The 19,687-nt window shown below is 41.2% G+C and overlaps 1 protein-coding gene across 4 annotated transcripts in view; it reads right to left on the reverse strand.

Annotated features, from left to right (window-relative positions):
- ENTPD1 (ectonucleoside triphosphate diphosphohydrolase 1) overlaps positions 1-19,687 on the reverse strand; it is an 83,788-nt gene that overhangs the window by 9,121 nt on the left and 54,980 nt on the right. For 3 of the 4 annotated variants that reach the window (XM_070432613.1, XM_070432611.1, XM_070432612.1), the window contains 6 exons: positions 16,125-16,242; positions 14,322-14,472; positions 11,907-12,066; positions 10,978-11,217; positions 9,389-9,646; positions 1,074-1,190 (listed from right to left, as the gene is read on the reverse strand). In XM_070432613.1, coding sequence (XP_070288714.1) covers positions 1,074-1,190; positions 9,389-9,646; positions 10,978-11,217; positions 11,907-12,066; positions 14,322-14,472; positions 16,125-16,191 — 993 coding nt within the window. In that variant the 5' untranslated portion in view covers positions 16,192-16,242. The remainder of the gene's footprint in view (positions 1-1,073; positions 1,191-9,388; positions 9,647-10,977; positions 11,218-11,906; positions 12,067-14,321; positions 14,473-16,124; positions 16,243-19,687) is intronic. The other variant, XM_070432614.1, reaches the window with a different exon arrangement.

A 19,687-nucleotide genomic window follows, 5' to 3' on the forward strand; every position in this document is an offset into this window, starting at 1 on the left:
ATGTCTTTTTTAAAATCAGAGTAGACCCCATAGCTCTCTTCTTCCTGGAAACTTTCATCAAATAGTGCCAAATCTTGAATGACTCAGTGCCTCAGACAAGAAAAAGTTTGTGCTTTCAAATTTATGAGTAGGAGATATCAGGGCCTAGGCAGTGGTGTCTGTGGCAGGTTCTGTGAATTGCCCATCTTTCTTGCTAATACAACTCTGATTTGGGTGTTTGGATAGGGGAGTGGGTGACAACATGCCCAGGTCCAGGAAGCAGCTCAGTGATGGATCTAAGACTCTAAACCAGTCATAAAATCCTGCACCCTGCTTTCCCAGCCAGTCTTGGCCAATGAGAGATATTAGAGAAACTGTTAAGGAGCCTCTGGGATAGATTTTGCTTCCTATGAAAAGGAACAGACATATCTGGCTCTACCCTTCTTCTGACCTTGAACATAGCTGCAATCCCTGAAGCTAGATCTTGTGTCCATCAGAAAATAGACATAGCCCTGGCCAGTGTTTTTGGTGGTTAGAGTATCAGCCCGAGCACCAAAGGGTCTCAGATTCGATTGATGATCAAGGGCACATACTAGGGTTGCAGGTTCAAGCCCACCCCCTTCGGGGCATGTGCTGGAGGCGACCATTCGATGTGTCTCTCTCACATTAATGTTTCTCGCTTTCCACCTCCCCCCTCCCTTCGACTCTTTCTCTAAAAATCAATGGAAAAAATATCCTCAGGTAAGGAATAACAGAGAGAGAGAGAGAGAGAGAGAGAGAGAGAGGAAATGAAAAGAGACATAACAACAGAACTGAAGAATGGCTGAGATAGAGTCAAACTGCTGACCCCATGCCAGCAGCTGCCTACCACCAGACCTCACTTTAGGTGAGAAAAATAAGACCTTGTTTTAAGCCACTGAATGCCAAGTTATCAAGAAATGCTGATGAACTCACTTCTGAATGCACCATTTGGACTTCCCTAACATGTTTGCTGTATTGTGGTCAAATTAGCACGACTTAAAGGGCAGACTCACATCCTCCTTGTTGTCAAGGACACAGAACAATGGTAACAAATGCTATTTCTAGTTACTTACATCTTTCCAAGGCCGAGAGCAGAACTCTTCCATCCTGTCAGTTATATCTTCCAGAGAGAGGTGTTCCTCTGATGTGAGATTTAAAAAATTCATCACATAGTAATAAGCTGAAAATGCCTGCAAGAGAAAAATGCAGTTTTGCAATGTCCAGGACAGAGGGACGCTGAGTCCCTTTCCAGAAGGCCATACCCTTAATGAAGGTGCCTAGAAATCTTTGCTGAGTCAATTCACAGGGTTTTTGATATTTTAGACCCTAATAAAGGGGTCACTTTGCTGCTGGCATGCGTTTCTGAGCCAGCTGGTAGCTAATTTTCTCTAATTTTAATGGGAGAGTCAGGGAGAAAGAAATATGGGGGAAAGAGGAGATAAGAAAAAAGAGGGAGAGGTTACAAAAATCCCATCTTCAAAAAACTATTTTATATGATTTTTCAAATAAATAAAAACTGGAAAATTCTATATAAGGGTATTAAGTCTTATCTCTGAATGGCAATTATAAGGTGTTTTTGTATTGCTTCCTTTAAATAGTCAATCTTTAACAAATATTTATTGCAGATTTATCATGAGTTAGGTACCCCTGAAAAGTTTATAAATCTTAATAAAGATTTATAAATCTTAAAAGTTTATAAATCTTTATAAATCATTATCATAAATGAGAACTATAGAAAAAGTTAAAAGTTGAAATTAGTGAAAAAGGAGACATTTGATTAAAATAACCTAAATTTTATCACTTAGAGACAATTAGTATTAAATGTGATATAGGAAAAAATATTTTACCTCCATCCTAATACATACATCTAATTTTTATCATACTTTATACCACCCTATAACTTCTCTTTGTACCCTTTTAATATAGTATGTATTTAAAGAGGAAAAACTAATTGAGCAGAGCTTCTAGATGAGGCATCTGAAACCTTAACTCTGGTATTTTTTCCCTTTCCCTGAAGGATGCCAGTGTTTAGGAGAAATCATTTTGGAGGTCGTAAGAGCATGTCATTTGCTTATGTATGCCAGGCCCTGGGCCGAGTCACAGAGTCCACTGTGCATATTGAAGAGGAGTAAAAAGGTTTCCCATTGCTAGCAGTATTTGGATTAGAGAGTATATTTTGCCTTCTGTAAAATTACTAAAGTAGAAGTGACTATAGAAAAAAAATGTGATTCTCAAACAAGCCAAGTGCATTCCTGTGTAATTTTCATGGGCAGAGATACAGGTGGGCAAAGAACAGGCTGTTGGTGGGTAAAGGACAGGAGTTAGCAGGGACCCCCATGGGGGCTCAGTTCTGACTCAGAGAATAGGAAAATTGTCCTCTATCAGACAGGTTCATGCCAGCTTTTTAACAATGGCATTTTTAAAAAATATTCTATATATAAAACATATCTAATTTTAAAACATGAATGTAAGTGTATTTGTCCTTTTTAATAAATTATTTTCATTGATATTTTTGTTTGATTTGCTCCTCCATTTCTTTTTTTTTTAAATAGATTTATTGGTCCATTACTTTAATTGAGGTAAAGAAACCTTGGAAATTTACAGGCTAACAGTTTATCAAGCAATACAAATTCTTTTGTTTACCTCAAAATGTAATACTAATCCCCATAGTAAACAATGGACAGAATTTTTTATACACAGACATATGAAAAAAAAGTGGACAAAAACCTCGTGCCAACATCAAAAATGCAACAAAAGGTCTTTTTTTCTTTTTACAATCTCTGGATTCCACAACGGGGAAAAAAGGTGACATTCTTTTTAAAATTTGGTGGCTTCATGACACAAAGACTTTGATCTGTAAATCATTTTCTCATCAGCGCACATTCTTGAACACATTTTTTTTTATTCGCAGCTTTTGATTTGCCTTAATGGCAGCATGGAGAGAGAACACATTTACACAGAGGACTTGATCAACACCTCAGAAGGTGGTTTTTTCCTTTAAAAAATTTCAATGTAAAGAATGACTTCTAAACATAAGAAATACGGTCCATAATTTGGACATGATCTAAGCAAAAGGTTGTTTTTGTTTTGTCTTTTTCAAGTTAAAATACAAGTTAGAAAGTCTGCTGGCAGTTTATGTCAGGTGTACATCGTTTCCCCATGCATTCCCAACTCATAGACCTCGAGGGAGCAGGCACACAGAAGTACAGGGGACAGGGCATCTGCTGGCTGGACCCGAACCTCAGGGTGAGCAGGTGAATGGAGTGGACTGTTCAGGGCTGCTGGCTTGTTATTCAGTGAAGGCCCAGCTGACACAGGCACCATTTCAACATACTGAGTCACATTTTTGTTTACAATCTACTTTCATCGCTCCATTTCCACACCGAGGAAAAAGTATCCTCCCTTCTTCTTTCCAGTGTGTGGCTGAAGGGCTGGCCTGGGACGGTGAACCAGCCTGTCAAACAGGGGTGTTGACAGCTGTTGCCTGCTCTCACCTGGCCTGCAGGGAGCCAGATTCCTCCCCAGTGAGAGCAGAGCACGTTCAATACAGTCACTGGTTTTCATCGAAAAAGCCCTGGTAAAATTGACTAAATTATGTGAGTCAACACAATATGTTTTCTGTTTTTGGCATTTCAACCTGTGGAGAATTTCTTCCTGAAATGTGCTGGTCTGGGGTCCCCACAGTATCTTTTAAAAAGCTGCTCTGCCGAATCAGGGTAAACCTTTAATATTGTCATAATCTATACAGTTCTTTGTATCTATGTGATTTGTCGATGCTGATGCTATTTATCCTCTACAATCAAAAGTGTGCCAACAGGCACTAAGTTAATCTCTCACACTCTAAAACAAAAAAGGTCCTGTGGTCCCCGTGTTTCCTTACATTATCAAAAACATCATTTGGCAATAGCAATACTTAGCTTTCTCCTCCCAAAAGGCAGTCCTAATTATGAACCCTACTTTCTTATTTGTTTCTTTAAGAGGACTGAGGACTAGGTTAGACCTCTTGTATTTAAGCTGAACAACTGATTACATTTCTAGAAACTCTTTTTTTAAATCCAGGATCTAAAAAACACCCATTAAAGAATAAGGCATTTTACCAGATGTTGACAAATTCTCAAAAAGTAGAGTCAGGCTTTTCACAGTCTGTGGCATTTTAAAAAGTCTGGATTTGTTTATTTTCAAGTGCTAAGTACACAGAATGTTTATGTATGAGACACAGAATCTTACTGGTTTGTTAAAGTTATTTTTTCAAAGCCCTTATTTACAGGCTATCTATAGTAGTAGAAACTACCTGGATAATGCATTTTTCTGCCACACAGAAGGGATCAGGCAGCCGTACCCAGAAAGCATTTCAAATACATACGATTAAGAAAGAACAGTCAAATCCCCTATAACAGAGTCCCTTCCCACCTTTTCTAGTGCAGCCAGCCCTGCGCATGCTCTTATCTGTGCAGCTATGGGGAGACCAGATATCGCTCAAACAAAAAGCTAACCACCTACTGGGTAGATTGATCAAATACCGAGTTTCTGGTTTAGTCACTGAATTTAAAAAAAAACCATAAGGAAGAGGACAACTCCACACACCCAGCTCAATCTGTCTGGTCCAAATTTACTGATAAATGCCACCTGCCATCCAAAATAGAGAAAACATTCTCCTCCATTTCTAGTTCCAACAGAAGTCCACATTAAATGTATTACTAGGTTTTAATTCTTTTTTATGTTATTGTAAATGGGATTTGCTAATTTACTTTTCAAATAGTTCATTGTTAATGCATAGGAGTGCAACTGATCTTTGTATGTTGATGTTATGTCCTACAATTTCAGTGAATTCATTTAGTAGATTTTTGTGTGTGAAGTCTTTAGGGATTTCTTTATATAAGATCAGGTCATCTGCAAACAGAGACAGTTTTCTCCCTTTCTGATGTAGATGCCTTTTATTTCTTCTTCTTGTCTAATTGCTCTAGGGAGGACTTCCAGAAAATATTAAATAGAAGTGGTAAGAATGAGCATCCTTGCCTTGTTTCTGATCTTAAAGGAAAGTCTTTCCATTTTCACCACTGAGTATAATGTTAGCTGTGCATTTTTCATATATGGCTTTTATTGTGTTGAGGTCATTTCTTTCCATTCCTAGTTTATTGTGAGTTTTTACCATAAAAGAATATTAAATTTCACCAAATGCTTTTTTCCACTTCTATTGAGATGATGTGATGTGGCATATCACATTAATTGATTTTGTATGTTGAACCATTGTTGCATCCCATGGACAAATCCCACTTAGTCAGGTATATTGTCCATTTAATGTGCTGTTGCATTCAGTTTGCTAGTTTTTTGTGGAGAATTTTAGTTATTCAAACATTTCCACATATTTGTGAGTTTTATAATTTCCTTCTGCTGTTGGTTCCAAGTTTCACCCCACTGTGGTAAGAGAAGATACCTGGTATGATTTCTGTCCTCTTAAATTGGTTGACTTGTTTTGATATCTGTCTTAGAGAATGTTCCATGTGCACTTGAGAAAAATGTAGATTCCACTGCTGTTGGGTGGAATGGTCTGTATTTTTGTCTGTTAGATCCATTTGGCCTCCCTGAAGTGTTGTTCAAGTATGCTGTTCCTTTGTGGATTTTCTGGATAGTACTTCAATCCATTATTGAAAGTAAAGTACTAAAGCCTCCTACTATTATTGTATTGTTGTTTATCCCATCAGTTCTGTCAATGTTTTCTTTAAATATTCAAGTGCTTTGATTTGGGATACATATATATTTATAATTGTTGTATCTTCCTGGTGAATTGACCTTTTATCATTATATAAGTCCTTGGTCTCGTGACAATTTTTGACTTAAAGTCTATTTTGTCTGGTAAGTATAGCCACCTTTGCTTTCTTTTGGTTGCCATTTGCATGGAATATTTTTTCCTTTCCCTTCACTTTTGGCCTATGTGTGTCCTTAAATCTAAAGTGAGTTTCTTGTAGGTAGCATATAGTTGGATCTTACAGACAGCGTAGAGTTGAATCTTTAAACTCCCTATATAGTTTTAGTTTCTTTATAATTAGCATTAATCTTTATAATAGATATTTCCTTACATTATTACATTTCAAAAGACTTTCTGAAATTAGTCCTAGAGCTCATCTACCATTAAGAAATTCTCTTGCTTTTGCTAAGATGTGATATTTACTTTTTGAATAAGTAAAAATTATTTTTAAAACATGAACAAACAGAAAATTTTTATAGGTGAATTTAGCAAAATACTGAGCCTTCACTGCAATACATAGTGATCAAATCAGCAGGGCCTCCCAGTCCATACCACTCCCTACCCCCAAAGCTCTGCATGTCATGCATTTCTGTTCAATTTAATTGAGTTAGTTTCAGTACAGCAGTCTATCCTCTCTCAATTCTATTTTTTGTTTTTGTGATATCAATTATCCACCCTCCTCCCTGCTTCCTCAACTTTGGAGAATCTCTCAAGGAGCCCTTTTCCCACTCTGACATGGCTTCTGAAACTCTGCTGATCAACATCACCAGTAACCTCTTAACTGCCAAAAACAATTGTCATTTTTTTTATTCTACCTCTTCCTTGACTTTTGGCTGCATATCATTCATTTATTCATTCATTCTTCTTTCTTTCTTTCACCAAATATTTACCGAGTATCCTGTTCTGAGCAGTGATCAAAACAGGTGAAAATCCTGCCCTCTAGTGGAAAGCAGCAGAACTCCAACAAATAACATAGTATTTGATGGATGGTGGTGACAAGTGCCACAAAAATAAAGCCTTTTGTTACATGCCCCATATATATAGAGCCTCTTTGGGCAGATTAGAGAAGCCCACAGAGTAGGCATAGGTCATTTATAATTTCTTCCAGACCTGATGCAATCTATTTCAGTCATTTTTATCATGAGAACTGTTGCCTGGTAATTCCACCTTTATCAGGTTTCCAGGGAAACACATCCAGAAAGTTAACCTAAAGCCAAATTTGTCCATAAAGGAAAAAAAGGGGTTTCTTAAATCATTTTCCAAAGGTCAAATAAAAAACATATCGGGGAAAAATATTAAATGAAGCATTGTAGATACAGAAAGAACAGGCATTACAGTCTAGTCTCAAGATTCTTCCCCAAACTAACCAATTGACGTATACTCCTACCCCCATTCTAACTTGCTTCTCTAACTTGTATTAACAGATATTAGATTGTATCTGCCTGGCAGGACGCATTTTAGAGGCAGAAGTGGCATCAATTGCAGGGTGTTTTGTCTCTGGCATATGTATCTGTGTTTGCTTTCCATACTTCCAAATAAACTTGACCTCTGACACTTGTGTGGCATTCACTCCCAGACATTGCTCTGCTTGGGCTCATAGTTCTACTTTACTCTCTAGTTTTTATGTACTTTTTGTTTTAGGTTAAAGGCTCTAATGTGGAGTTCATAGGTCCACCTCCAGGGATCATGGTGTCTTTTAAATTGAATGCAAAGATTTCAGCATTTCTACTTAGAAGACCCTTAGCTTTCATCGCATTCTTCAAAGAGTCTTGTGATCCCTTAAAGCAAGCATGTCAAACTTGCAGCCCCAGGCCACATGTGGCCCACAACAAATTTTCATTAACAATTACTCATTTATTTCAGCCCTTTGTATTCAGCATGTCTCTATTGAACTAAACCTACATTTCTATGAAAAGGGCCCTTGGCTGTCCCCAGCATTCCCAGCCACCTTCCTCCCTTTTGTGGTACCCTCCTTTCTCTTCTAGTAGTTGGATCCAAGGCAGGGGCCGTGGCCTAAAAAAAAGCCAACATGAGCAGCCAGTGCCAGCTCAGCTATAGGGCATCCAGGTAAGGTTCTGGTTTGTTTTAAATTTGGGTTTGGACCAGCTTATAACCAAGTTTTACTCTATCAGTCATTGTCCTGTCATGTATTTCCCTCAGGAAACTTGAGGAGAGGGGAAGCTGTGGTCTGGGCCATGGTTAAAGTAAGCGCAGGTTACCTTGCCCATTGTCATTTTCCCAGAGTTCAAATAGTTCACCAGTGGCAAAGCCAGGATTAACCCCGGGTGTGGTTACTATAGGGCCTGTGCTCTTTCTTTCTTTCTTTTTTTATATATATTTTATTGATTTTTATTTTTTTACAGAGAGGAAGGGAAAGGGATAGAGAGTTAGAAACACCGATGAGAGAGAAATATCTATCAGCTGCCTCCTGCACACTCCCTACTGGGGATGTGCTCGCAACCAAGGCACATGCCCTTGACCGGAATCGAACCTGGGACCCTTGAATCCGCAGGCCGACACTCTCTCCACTGAGCTAAACCGGTTAGGGCGGGCCTGTGCTCTTTCCAAGGAGCTCTTTCTGTGACATTGGGCTGGGCCAAGAGACCTTGGGAGAAATTCTCCTACTGGGGGCCTAGAGGAGAATTAAACCTCTCTCCTCGTGTGCTGATCTGTTTTCTGAAAAAGGGAGAAAAGGTGTAAAAGCAGATAAAAGCTCTTCTTTGAGTGTTATCTTAAGTATGTGTGAGATAATGCCTGTATAGTGCTTAGTCAGTAATTGGCACCCCACTGATGGCAGCTAATTCTGCAATATACTGAACTACTATACTGTGATTACAGTAATTCTTGGACTCCAGGAACAAAATATGAGATTGGAGTAATGAGTAGATCAAGAAGCATCTCTTCTGCCTCTGCTCAAATATGTGACCTTATTTTGAAGTGATTAAGAAAAAAAGGAATTTCGAGTTGGGATTCAAATAGTCCCCCAAGTCTTCAAAATGTAATGAAAATGAGTATCTTCAGTATTTCCTTGGGGTTTTCTGAGTTTCTACTTCCTAAATGTCTTTATAGAGCATGGGTTGGGAACCATTTTTCTGCCAAGGGCCATTTGGATATTTATAATATCATTCATGGGACATACAAAATTATCAACTTAAAAATTAGCCTGCTGTGTTTGGTTAAATATTTAATTAACTCACCCCTAATGCCTTGACAGGGCCAGACCAAATGATGTTCCCCACCCTAAACGACCATGGTAACCCATTCCCCTTTATCATAGATGGGTTTAGAGGTGTGAATTTGACTAAATTCTGGCCAGTGACATCCGTAAAGATTTTTGTTGGCATTTCTGCAAAACAAGATGTATGCAAGAGAAACTTCCTTCTTTCCTTCTTTGGCTTTGCTTGTGAAGACAATGCTGAGAGCAGTAGCTGCCATCCTAACTTCACTAGAAGGTCATGGAAAAGCTGATCCTGAGTCATCAAATTATCAAGCCAAAGAACTAATCCTGAGTTTTCTACCTCAAGGCTTATATCATGTGAGAGAAAAATAAATCCTATTATTTAAACTCTTTATAGTCACATATTCTATAACTTGCAGCCAAAATCATCCCAACCAATATACCTTTATCATTTCACAACTTACCCCAAATTGTCCTTGAATTTGTGGCAAGAAAATTTTATCGAAGGCACAGTGGGAGTAAGGGCAGTCACTATTATTGAAGAGTCTAAAGACACTTTCCTGGCATTGCTGATAGTTTCCAGTGCCTTGGATTTTCAACTGAAGGAATGGAAGAGTCGTCTTATATGTCTTGGTGCAGGGGCTGTTGGTAAGGTCACTTATGTTCATTACCCTGCTGTACCCACGGTTGAAACACGGGTCATTGATGGTTCCATTTGAAACCTGAATGGAAAAAATCATTTGAAGGGGTCATGTGCAAAGTTTTGGGTACAAAAGCACCAGTCTGACTTCATTAATGTGTAAGAATTGTACAATATCCCAGCACTCGGCATTGGCTTCAGTATGCCTCTGTCTGGCTTTTTCAGTCTTGGGAATAGTCAGATTTGTATCACAGGCACCAGAAGTAGCATCAAATGTAAATAAACTTTTTCTATTCATAGAAAGCAAATATAATTCAAGCTGGGCCCAGAAATGCCATTGATTTGGAATGTTCCTCAGTTCTAATCACATAGGTCAGAAACAGATTTACTCTCTGGAGGTGCCTGAGTCCACATCAGATCAACAGCAAAAAAAGAGGGGCTTCAAAGACATAGCTCAGACTGCAGCAGTATCGAAGCAGTCCAGTCAGTGTTTAGGAATGAGGGAAAACCACATAGACTCAAAATTCTGAGCCTAGATAGTTCTCCAGGAATTGGCCTATGTCCCCGCCCCCACCTCCAAGCAAAAAAAAATAAATAAGAAGCTCCAAGACCTGGAAGTGCCTCAGATTATTTGTCAGGAGAATCAAAATGGGTCTTTAACCCACAACCCAATATGTTCAAGAGAATAAAGGGGACTGCTGTGGATCAGAGGCTTCTGGAGCCTTGGTGCTCAGTAGTCATCTCTCAGCCCCTGTTCCTGTGGAAGTCATCTTATGGATAGTGCTTCTGAGAGCCAGAGAGCAGGCTTTGGAGGAGAACAGAGAACTGTTGTCCTTTCAGTGGAGACAGGGAACAGCTGGATGTGACATCCTTGTTCTGTGTTTGTTTATCAGGGTGTGCCTGGTACTCGCATAACTGCAAGTATGTTTAACTTTCTTGCCTTCAAAATGCAGAAAGCGTCTGGGGACAAGATATGAAGTGTTGATCCATTAACTTTGTGTTTTCCCTGAAGCATTTTTTTCTCCTCCTCTCCAGGTTGTTTCTAACAACCCTGTTTTCTGCAATTTGTAGGAAATAGAGATTAAAAAATGGGAAAGAGGTTATAAACTGCTCACACCCTCCCCTACTACAATGCCCTAGCATGTAATTTTTATTGTCAACCCCACAGGGCTGAGAAATTATTTCCCAAGAAAGGATCTGAGTCGTGTCCTTGGAGATTGTGCAGTAAACAAATATAGGAGGTGATGTCTGGAGGGAATGATTCTTACGGGTCTACCAGATGTACTTAGAAAAGGTTTGGAAAGTACAGTAACCAACTTCAAATCAATCACTGAAGTAGAAGAGAAAACAACAGGATGTGAGGGCTGGCAGCCCAGATGTGGAAAAGTCAGGTCTGGATTCAGTTATACTTGCCTGAGTGTCCTTGATTAGTTTCTTCAAGAGCGCTTGATCCTTCCCGTAGCACAAGAAGCTGTGTGTGTACACATTGTAGTCCTTGCCATACAGACGAAAGTACAGAGCATTCTCTGGAGACTCAATTGTCTGGTTTCCGGGCACAAAAGTGATTTGTGTAGAGGCTCCCCCAAGGTCCAAAGCTCCATACGTTTCCTGACTATTGCTTTCATTTCCCAACGGGTAGAGCCATCTCAGTTTCTGAAGGAGAGTACAGTTACCAGTGGTAGAAATCTCTGGACCCCTCCCCCCCTTTTACACATTATTTCTCGGACTCAAGAACTTCCTAATGTGAAGGACCAGGGGCATAAGGGTGACACAAAGCCCCCTGGAGGTTCCTGAATCCACATCAGATCAACAGCAAGAAAAGAGGGGTTTCAAAGACATAGCTCAGACTGCAGTAGTATCGGAGCAGTACAGTCAGTATTTAGGAACGAGGGATTTGGGGCTAGAAAGACTCAAATTCAAATCCTCACATATTTGCTCATTAGCCATGTAACCTTGAGCAGAATTATTACCCTTCTCTAGGCCTCTATTTGGGGCTCTAAAATGAGAGAATACCTCATATGGTTGTTCTGAAGATTAAATCATTCAGTACATGAAAGTGATTAGTATAGCATAAGACACATAGCAGTAGGCAAATATTAGCTATTCTTTTTAATGATAGACTTTTATGTCTCTCTCTGAAGTGAAGTTATGGCTTCCTTATTCTCCAATAGTAAAAGTTCTTCTAAGAGAATTATATCTCTAGTGACCCTTGTAAATGTGGGGGTAAATTAGTTTGTCCAGTTCATCCATCATTCACTCTGGCAGGCAATCCAAGTATTGCTTGAGAGAGCGATGGCATTGGCCCCCAGGGAGCCACTCCATGGGTGCTGTAAGATAATCACCTTCGTGAATTTCCCCATCAGGTAGTTGATAGTAATCCAGCCATAGGCACCTTCCTCTTTTCCAGAGATGATTCTGGCACCCTGGAAGTCAAAGGGGAGGCTTCTGAGGCTCTCTGTCACCTCCTCCAGGACATCGTCTGCCAAGTTTTCATTTTCAAGTCTATGCAAAGGAAGAGCTGAGGTTACCTGTTTTGTTTTTAATAACTGCAACTTCCCATCTCAGCCACAGCTTCCAGTCAGTTCTCCCAGGAAGTGAATGATCACTCACTGGAATAAACAGGGAGATGGAAATACCAACACATGGCTGCCTGAGGGGCCTCCTTTGGGGGAAGCAGAACTATCTTTTAGCCCCTCTCTCCAAATCCAAATCCTTCCAATCACTGAATAGGTTCATCTTCCTAAAATACCACTTTTGTTGTTTCCTGGCTCCAAAAAATTATCAAAGTAATTTTAATTATTGTGGTGGTGGTAGCTTGGTATTATTTGATCACCACTCGTAGAACTAAAGTGTGCCACAGTTAGCCATCACTGGTGGCTCCTAGCTGGTCACATACCCAGTTCCTGCTTGAGGTTCTTAATTAGACTGTAGTAAACACCAAGTGGCAAATGTCCTGGGACAGACACCCAACCCCCATTGGTGCCAGACTGGGGCGGGGGGAGGGGGAACCTTCCTCATATTGTGTGTCAGTTCTTGGGTCTGTTTGAGACCTTGAGACCTAAAGGAGGAATCTTCTAAGATTGTCATAATGAAGATGGAATGCAGTTGCTTCCAAGATGTAGATTACTCAACATTGAGAGCCTCTGGGTCAGAGGATGCTGCCTTCCAGCTGGCATTAGACTCCTGTAATCTCTCACCTGTGTGACTTCCGTACCCAACTAACTGGCTCCTTTATCCCTAGTTTTCTTCCCTCCAGCCCACCTTCTATGCCAGTGGCACCAGTTTTGTGACATCACTTAATGACTTCCCATTATCTCTCAAATAAACTCCAAACTCCCTAGCCTGCCTTACAAGGCACTATGTGATCTGGACCCTGCCTTTTCAGAATCCTGACTCTACCATTTACCAGGTATGACTCTCGGTAACTTACTTAACATTTGTAAGTCACAGCTTCCTTATCTGGTTAATAATCGTATATAATAAAACCCTAACATGCAAATCGACCGAACAACAGAATGACCGGTCGCTATGACATGCACATTCAATGCAGGAGCTGCCCCTGGTGGTCAGTGCGCTCCCACAGGGGGAGGGCCGCTCAGCCAGAAGCCAGGCTCGCTGCTCCTTAGCACTGCCTCGGAGGCGGGAGTCTCTCCTGCCTCTGCAGCAGTTGGACATCTCCCGAGGGGTCCCAGACTGCGAGAGGGCGTAGGCTGGGCTGAGGGACCCACCCCCCCAGTGCACGAATGTCGTGCACCAAGCCTCTAATAGTTAATAATACCTCTTCATAGAGATATTATCATTGAAATGCAGTAATAAGAACATGGGCTCAACAAACACAAGCTGCTAATATTGTCACTACTACTACTACTATTATTTTGCTGTCTGCGCCATATCGTCTATCCATTTATAGTCTTCTGAACACGTCCTGGTCTCTCATATATGCCTGCCTTTGCACATCTATTAGGATACAAGCTCCAGGAAGCCGGGGACTCTGTCCTCTTCACTGTATCCCCAGAACTTAGAACAGTGCGTGACACACAATAGGTGCCAAATAAACATAGATTATGCAATACATGATGTCTGCTCTGCCTGTGGTGCCCTTACCCCACCCTCCAACTTGTCCTTCACGATTCAGCTCACATGTCCCCTCCTCTGGTAAATCCTCCTGCCCCACTCCCATTCTGGGCGGGTAAAGTGTGCTTATGTAGTAGCTCTGAGGAGCCTTCTATTAAAAAAAACTGATCTCCCTGTATTGAAACTCTGATCTCCTTGAGGGCTGAAGTTACCTACTTCCATATCCTGGGACATAGTAGGCAGTAATTACATGCTGCATTAATGAATAAATGAACAAATAATGCACACAAATACTAAGTGATGACCATAAAGATGTGCTAGTTGTGATTATTTGTGTCTTGGGACACCTGCAACTCTCCTTGGTCTTCCCCCTCCCAGAGATTGAATGGCTAAATCTGTAGCCCCAAATCCCAGAGTATATAGGCTCAATCTTTTTCTCTCTGGGCCCTTACCCCCTTGAATTTCCTGTGGGGAGAAGGGCAAGAGGGATTTTTTTAAAAAATGTACTTAAACTCTCAAAGTTACACATACTAAGAGTTTGGGAGTTTTGCCCATTCGCTGAGATTCAGGATATTTAGAATTGTGGGTGTTGGGGAAGTATGGCACTCTCCCATAACTTAAAAGGCCCCTTGCACTGCCAAACCTAACTCCCAACTGCTCCTGGTCCCTACGTGTGGCTATACCTGAGCAACCGCATGCCTGCTGTAGCTCCCAGGTAGACAGGTGTCTGTTGGTGCCGGGCCACTGGAATCATTTCCTTGGCTTTTTGCATGCAGTCAAGCAGATAAGTGCTTAACTCACTTACTTTATTAGCAAATTTTGAGATTCCAGGACCTAGGAAAAGATATAGAAGCAGATGACAATATATTTTTTAAGTATAAAACACACCTTGACAGTATTACAGCAAAACACTGGTGTTTCCTGATAATTCAGTCAAACAATTTCTTGATGTGATATATACTAGTATTAGTTTGCTCTACGGGTAACTCTGAACCAACTTAGCCCTGGTAGGGACTTGTTTTCAGACCTCAGGCTGGGCCTGTCTGCTGTTCAATAATTTTGCCACTGGGTGGCGCAACTTTCACATTCAATTGCATAACCTTCCTTACGGGTTCAGATTCTAATGGGAATCTTAGGAGATAGCTACTTTATATAGCCACATTTTCATGTTTCTTCCACAAAATTGTAATTAGCAACACTAATTCTAGGAGATCTAAAAGGATAATGATGACACTTAAAACAGAAATTAAAATAAGCACCAGTCACATTGGCTTTTACTGAGAAGATAGGAACTGCTACTAATTAGCTATGGAATCTAGTTAAAATAAACAGGAATAGCATCTATGTTTCCTTAGTGATTTTTCCACTCTGATTCCAGCCTCCCTAGTAATACTGTTTTCCCCGTTGTAGAGCAAAACTAATTGTTGCTATGGAGAGGATGAGAGCCAAGATCCTGTAAGCTTTTGAAGTGAGCAATTTCAGTTCACTTTAAGATAACATCCACACTGTCATGGATTTGGTTTAAAGATAAGTATCCAGATATGTTATCCATATCTAATTCACAGGTTTATAAAAAGTCTGGTTACTTAGCCATCATCAGAAAATCAGCTCTAAATTATCATCTATTGTTTTAATTCAAAAAGTCTGGTCTTCAAGAATGGGTGGGACCCAGCATCTGTGCTTTAACAAACCCAACAAGGTGGTTCAAATTTGAGAGCCACTGGTTGAGACATGGGTTTGAAGTTGGGAGGATCTCCATTTGAATCCCAGTTCCATCACTTACTAGCTCAAGCAACCTTAAACACATGGCACAACATTGCGCAACCTCAGTGCCCTCGTTTTAAAAATGGGAATAAAAATACATGCCTCACAGGAAGATCATGAAGATGAAATAATATTTTTAGTACTTATGTTGGTGCGTGGCACACAGAAGTGTCTTGTTGATGGGAGGGACTATTGCTCAGGTATTTTTTTGAAATTAAATCTTTTTTGTTGGAAATATTACATATGTCTCCTTTTCTCCCCCCCCCCCCCCCCCCGCCCCCATTGAACCCTTCTAGTCGGTCTCTACCCCCCAGCCCTGCCCCTATTGTCTGTATCTATGGTTTATGCATATATGCATACAAGTTCTTTAGTTGATCTCTTCCCACCCCACCCCCCATCCTCCTCCCCTCCCCCTTCCCTCTGAGATCCGCAGTTCTATGCTTCTATGTCTCTGGATCTATTATGTTTATCAGTTTATTGTTCATTAGATTCCAAATATGAGTGAGATCATGTGGTACTTGTCTTTACTCAGTTATTTGTTAAGTCTGTTTATGCATCAAGGACTCAATCATTAAGGATTGATTTCAGTATTATGTTAATGATAATGAAATAACAGCAGCAGCTCCCCTGTACTCTTCACTGGACTTGCTTTTTTTCGAGTACTCCACTGACACATGCATCTCGTGTCCCACAGTCCCCCCTCCCCTTTTTCTTCATCTTACCTTGCACCATGCACCCTCCTATCTGACTCACCACCCCTGTGTCATTCTCCTTTTCTGCTGGCCACATATAGATGTACACAGTCGTATGAGAAGAGCCTGCATCCAGCACAACCCCATACTGAGGGCAAAACAAACAAACAACTTGTCAGCATTACATTGTGCTTCTCCATATTCAGCTTGCAACAGAAAAAAAGACCAAGACAGGAATTTTCAAAAACATGCGGAGAAAGTATTTTAATTCAAGAGGAACACGGAGTAGGGGGTGTTGCCTGGAATTGTCCTGGTCACAAGATCTACCAGAACTCCAATCACTACAGCACAGTGGCTGTCACGACTGGCCGCACATTAGACTGCCCAGGTCTTACCCAGGGCGGGGCCTGAGCATCAGTGTTGTTTAGAAGCTTCTCGGGCTATTCTCATGAGCAGCCAGGATTCCGAACCATATACTGAAGTGGTGAGACAATATGCAGGGAATAGAAAGCCATTGGTTTAATAGTTCCCAAACTTGTATGCATAGCAAAATTATTAGAATCACCTGGGGAGCTCCAAAGGCTACTGCTGCCTGTGTTCCACTGCCCAATCATGTACTTTAATTGGTCTGGTACGTGATCTGGGCTTTGGAAGAGAGACATGGAAGATACTACATTTGCTTGCTTTTTATTACAAATATATCCAGAAATTGGAATTGGATTGGAATCACAATAAAAAAGTTAAGCTCCTTATTCAGAGAAATATAGGAACAAGGGCTAGACAGTAGTTTTCAGATTGGTACCCCCTTTTAAGCATTTTTATGAAAGAGAACTTTTATAGCAAAGTATGCAAATCTTAGCCGAGCATCCCAATGAATGTTTGTATGTGCACATCTATGTAAATCAGCACCAAGGTGCCCCCTCAGTCAGTTTCCCCCATGGGGAACCACCGTCTTGACTTCTGTCACCATGGATGAGTTTTGCCTGTTTTCTGAGCTGCAGTAAATGGAGGACATAGTATGCCTCTTCTCAGTCTAACTGTTCACACTACATTGTCTCTAAGATGCATTCAAACTGTATCAGTAGTTTGTCCCTTTTCATTACTGTAGAGCAGGGGTCCTCAAACTTTTTAAACAGTTCACTGTTTCTCAGACCGTTGGAGGGCCAGACTATAGTTTAAAAAGAAACTAGTCAGCTGCTAAGCAACAGGCAGCAGTGGCAAAAACACCAGCGGGCCGGATAAATGTTTTTGGTGGGCCGGATAAATGTTTTCGGCGGGCCGCATGTGGCCCACGGGCCGTAGTTTGAGGACCCCTGCTGTAGAGTGTTTAATATACTGTGTTTTCCCGCACTCTGCTGTTCACGGACATTTGGGTTGTTTCCAGGTTGGGACTATTGGGAATAAAGCTGCCAGGAGCGATCTTGTACATTTCATTTTGTGGACATGAGCTCTCATTTCTCTGGAGTGTTTACCCAGGAGTAGACGGAGGAATGCCCGTCTTGATCAATGAATATTCACCTTTGGTTACATCCCTGGGTTTAGTCAGGAAAAAAAATGCCATCATTGAATAATAATGTCTGCCATAGGCTTGTGAGGGGCACATGTACTTTTCACTTATCATCTCTATACTGGAGAGAAAAATGGAGGAAAGTAAATGGGGAAAGAAACAGGATATGCTTCTAAAGTGTGAGCCAACTACTCTCATCACATGCTGCTCCTTTAAGACGTGGACCTCCAAGTGTGGTCTACCATTTGATGATGCTTAATTCAGTGTTCTCCCTCCCAGGAGTACACCCACGCCTTTCTTCCCTCTCAAGGGGAAGAAAGCTTGCATCTCCTAAACTCTAATGGTTTCCACGAAACTTACAACCAGGGGAACAATGGGGCAGCTCATCCGGGGCTAACCCCTAACTATCTACAACAGCGGTTCTCAACCTGTGGGTCGAGACCCCTTTGGAGGTCGAACGACCCTTTCACAGGGATCGCCTAAGACCATTGGAAAACATATATATAATTACATACTGTTTTTGTGATTCATCACTATGCTTTAATTATGTTCAATTTGTAACAATGAAATTGGGGGTCACCACAACAAGAACTGTATTAAAGGGTCGCGGCATTAGGAAGGTTGAGAACCACTGATCTACGAGGCCCCCTTTTCTCTGACTCTCCAGTGAGCTGACAGCAGCCCCGCCTTGGCTCACTTCTTTCCCATAACCTTTCTAGAGAGCCAAAGCAGCCCGCCTAGGCTCTCCTGCTGCTGCTTCTCTCCTAAGCCTTTCCTGGTCTCACTGTCCCCAACTTTAATAAACGTCCTCTAAAATTCACCTGGACTTGTGTTGTGAAATCTTTCCTGCACAAAGTCGAGAACCACACACTACCAGCCGGCCCGAGGCAAAACCCTCTCTGGTCCCTTTTTTTCTGGTAACATTAATTCTGTGGAGTCCTAAGTAAAAGTCATGCTGAGAATGGGATTATGACAGTTGCAAACTACCTTGTAGTATCTCAATTTCCCTTTCTCTTTCAAATTCCGTGTGCTTGATGTCATTCTTTCAAGGTTATAAATATATAAATAAAGGGTTTCATAGGAAGTTCTTTAAATATTAAGGTTGGCCATTTTTGTTCTCTATAAGTGCATATTTCCTTGTGCTTGCCAGTTAGCCCAAAATCTCTGAGGTATCCAGGTGACAAAAAAAAAAAAGCTTAATTCAGTAGTACACATACACACACACACACACACACACACACACCACATGCTAAGAACCTAAGAACTTCCAGGGAGAAAAAAAAGACAATAAAGAGGATTTGAGAGACCTCCATAGACCACTGGGAATAGCTAATAGCAGAGTCTATTGAGGTGTCAAGTTTTATTCTATTTAACCCCAGACCCAGGGGTATCATCTCTATGAGTGTGAGGATCCTGACCACCATGACCTCCATAGTGCCCTCTGCCTTGTTCCACATAGTGGAGGGTTCCCTGTGGTGAGGAGCATTGTGCCCTTATAAAGAGAGGGCTTGTGTCGTACTTGCTCGGGGCATGGCAAGGAAAGCAAGCTGGATAGGCTCCTCTGCAGCTAGGCTTGCAGCATGAGGAAACCAAGAACTGGCCTTTGTGGGCTGAGAGGGCTCTGACCGAGCTGTCTGGGGCCTTCGGATCCGTGAGAAACCTCCTGGGGAGGAGAAAGAGGACCAGGGGTTACCCAGGACAAAATTATGTTGTTCCACGGCAGGGTCCCTGAGTTCTTCCTGCCAGAAAATGTTCCAACCACAACAGCATATGATAAAAGTTAGCGAGGCAGCAGCAGCAAGCAGCCTTTATCTGGAATCAGGACGTTCTGTCTGACTTTGTTGGCATGAAAGTCACTCTTCCAGTAGAACAAAGGAACCAGCCTGCTTCTATCGGGTTGTTTCTCCAAGGCCTTACACAGTGCGTGTGGTTGAGAAATGAAAGCTTTTACCCCATTTCGTTGGGCAAGTGTTTGAGAAGAGGGTAGAGCATACTTTTCAACGCAGGAATTAAGGACATTTTACCTTGTGTCTACAACAGACTGGAATGCTAACCAGTTGAACTGTGCCAAATATTTTTGTTTTCC

Source organism: Myotis yumanensis, unplaced genomic scaffold, assembly GCF_028538775.1.
Source record: "Myotis yumanensis isolate MYYU_CA2020_CCGP unplaced genomic scaffold, mMyoYum1.0.hap1 SCAF_13, whole genome shotgun sequence".
In the NCBI taxonomy this organism is placed as follows: domain Eukaryota; kingdom Metazoa; phylum Chordata; class Mammalia; order Chiroptera; family Vespertilionidae; genus Myotis; species Myotis yumanensis.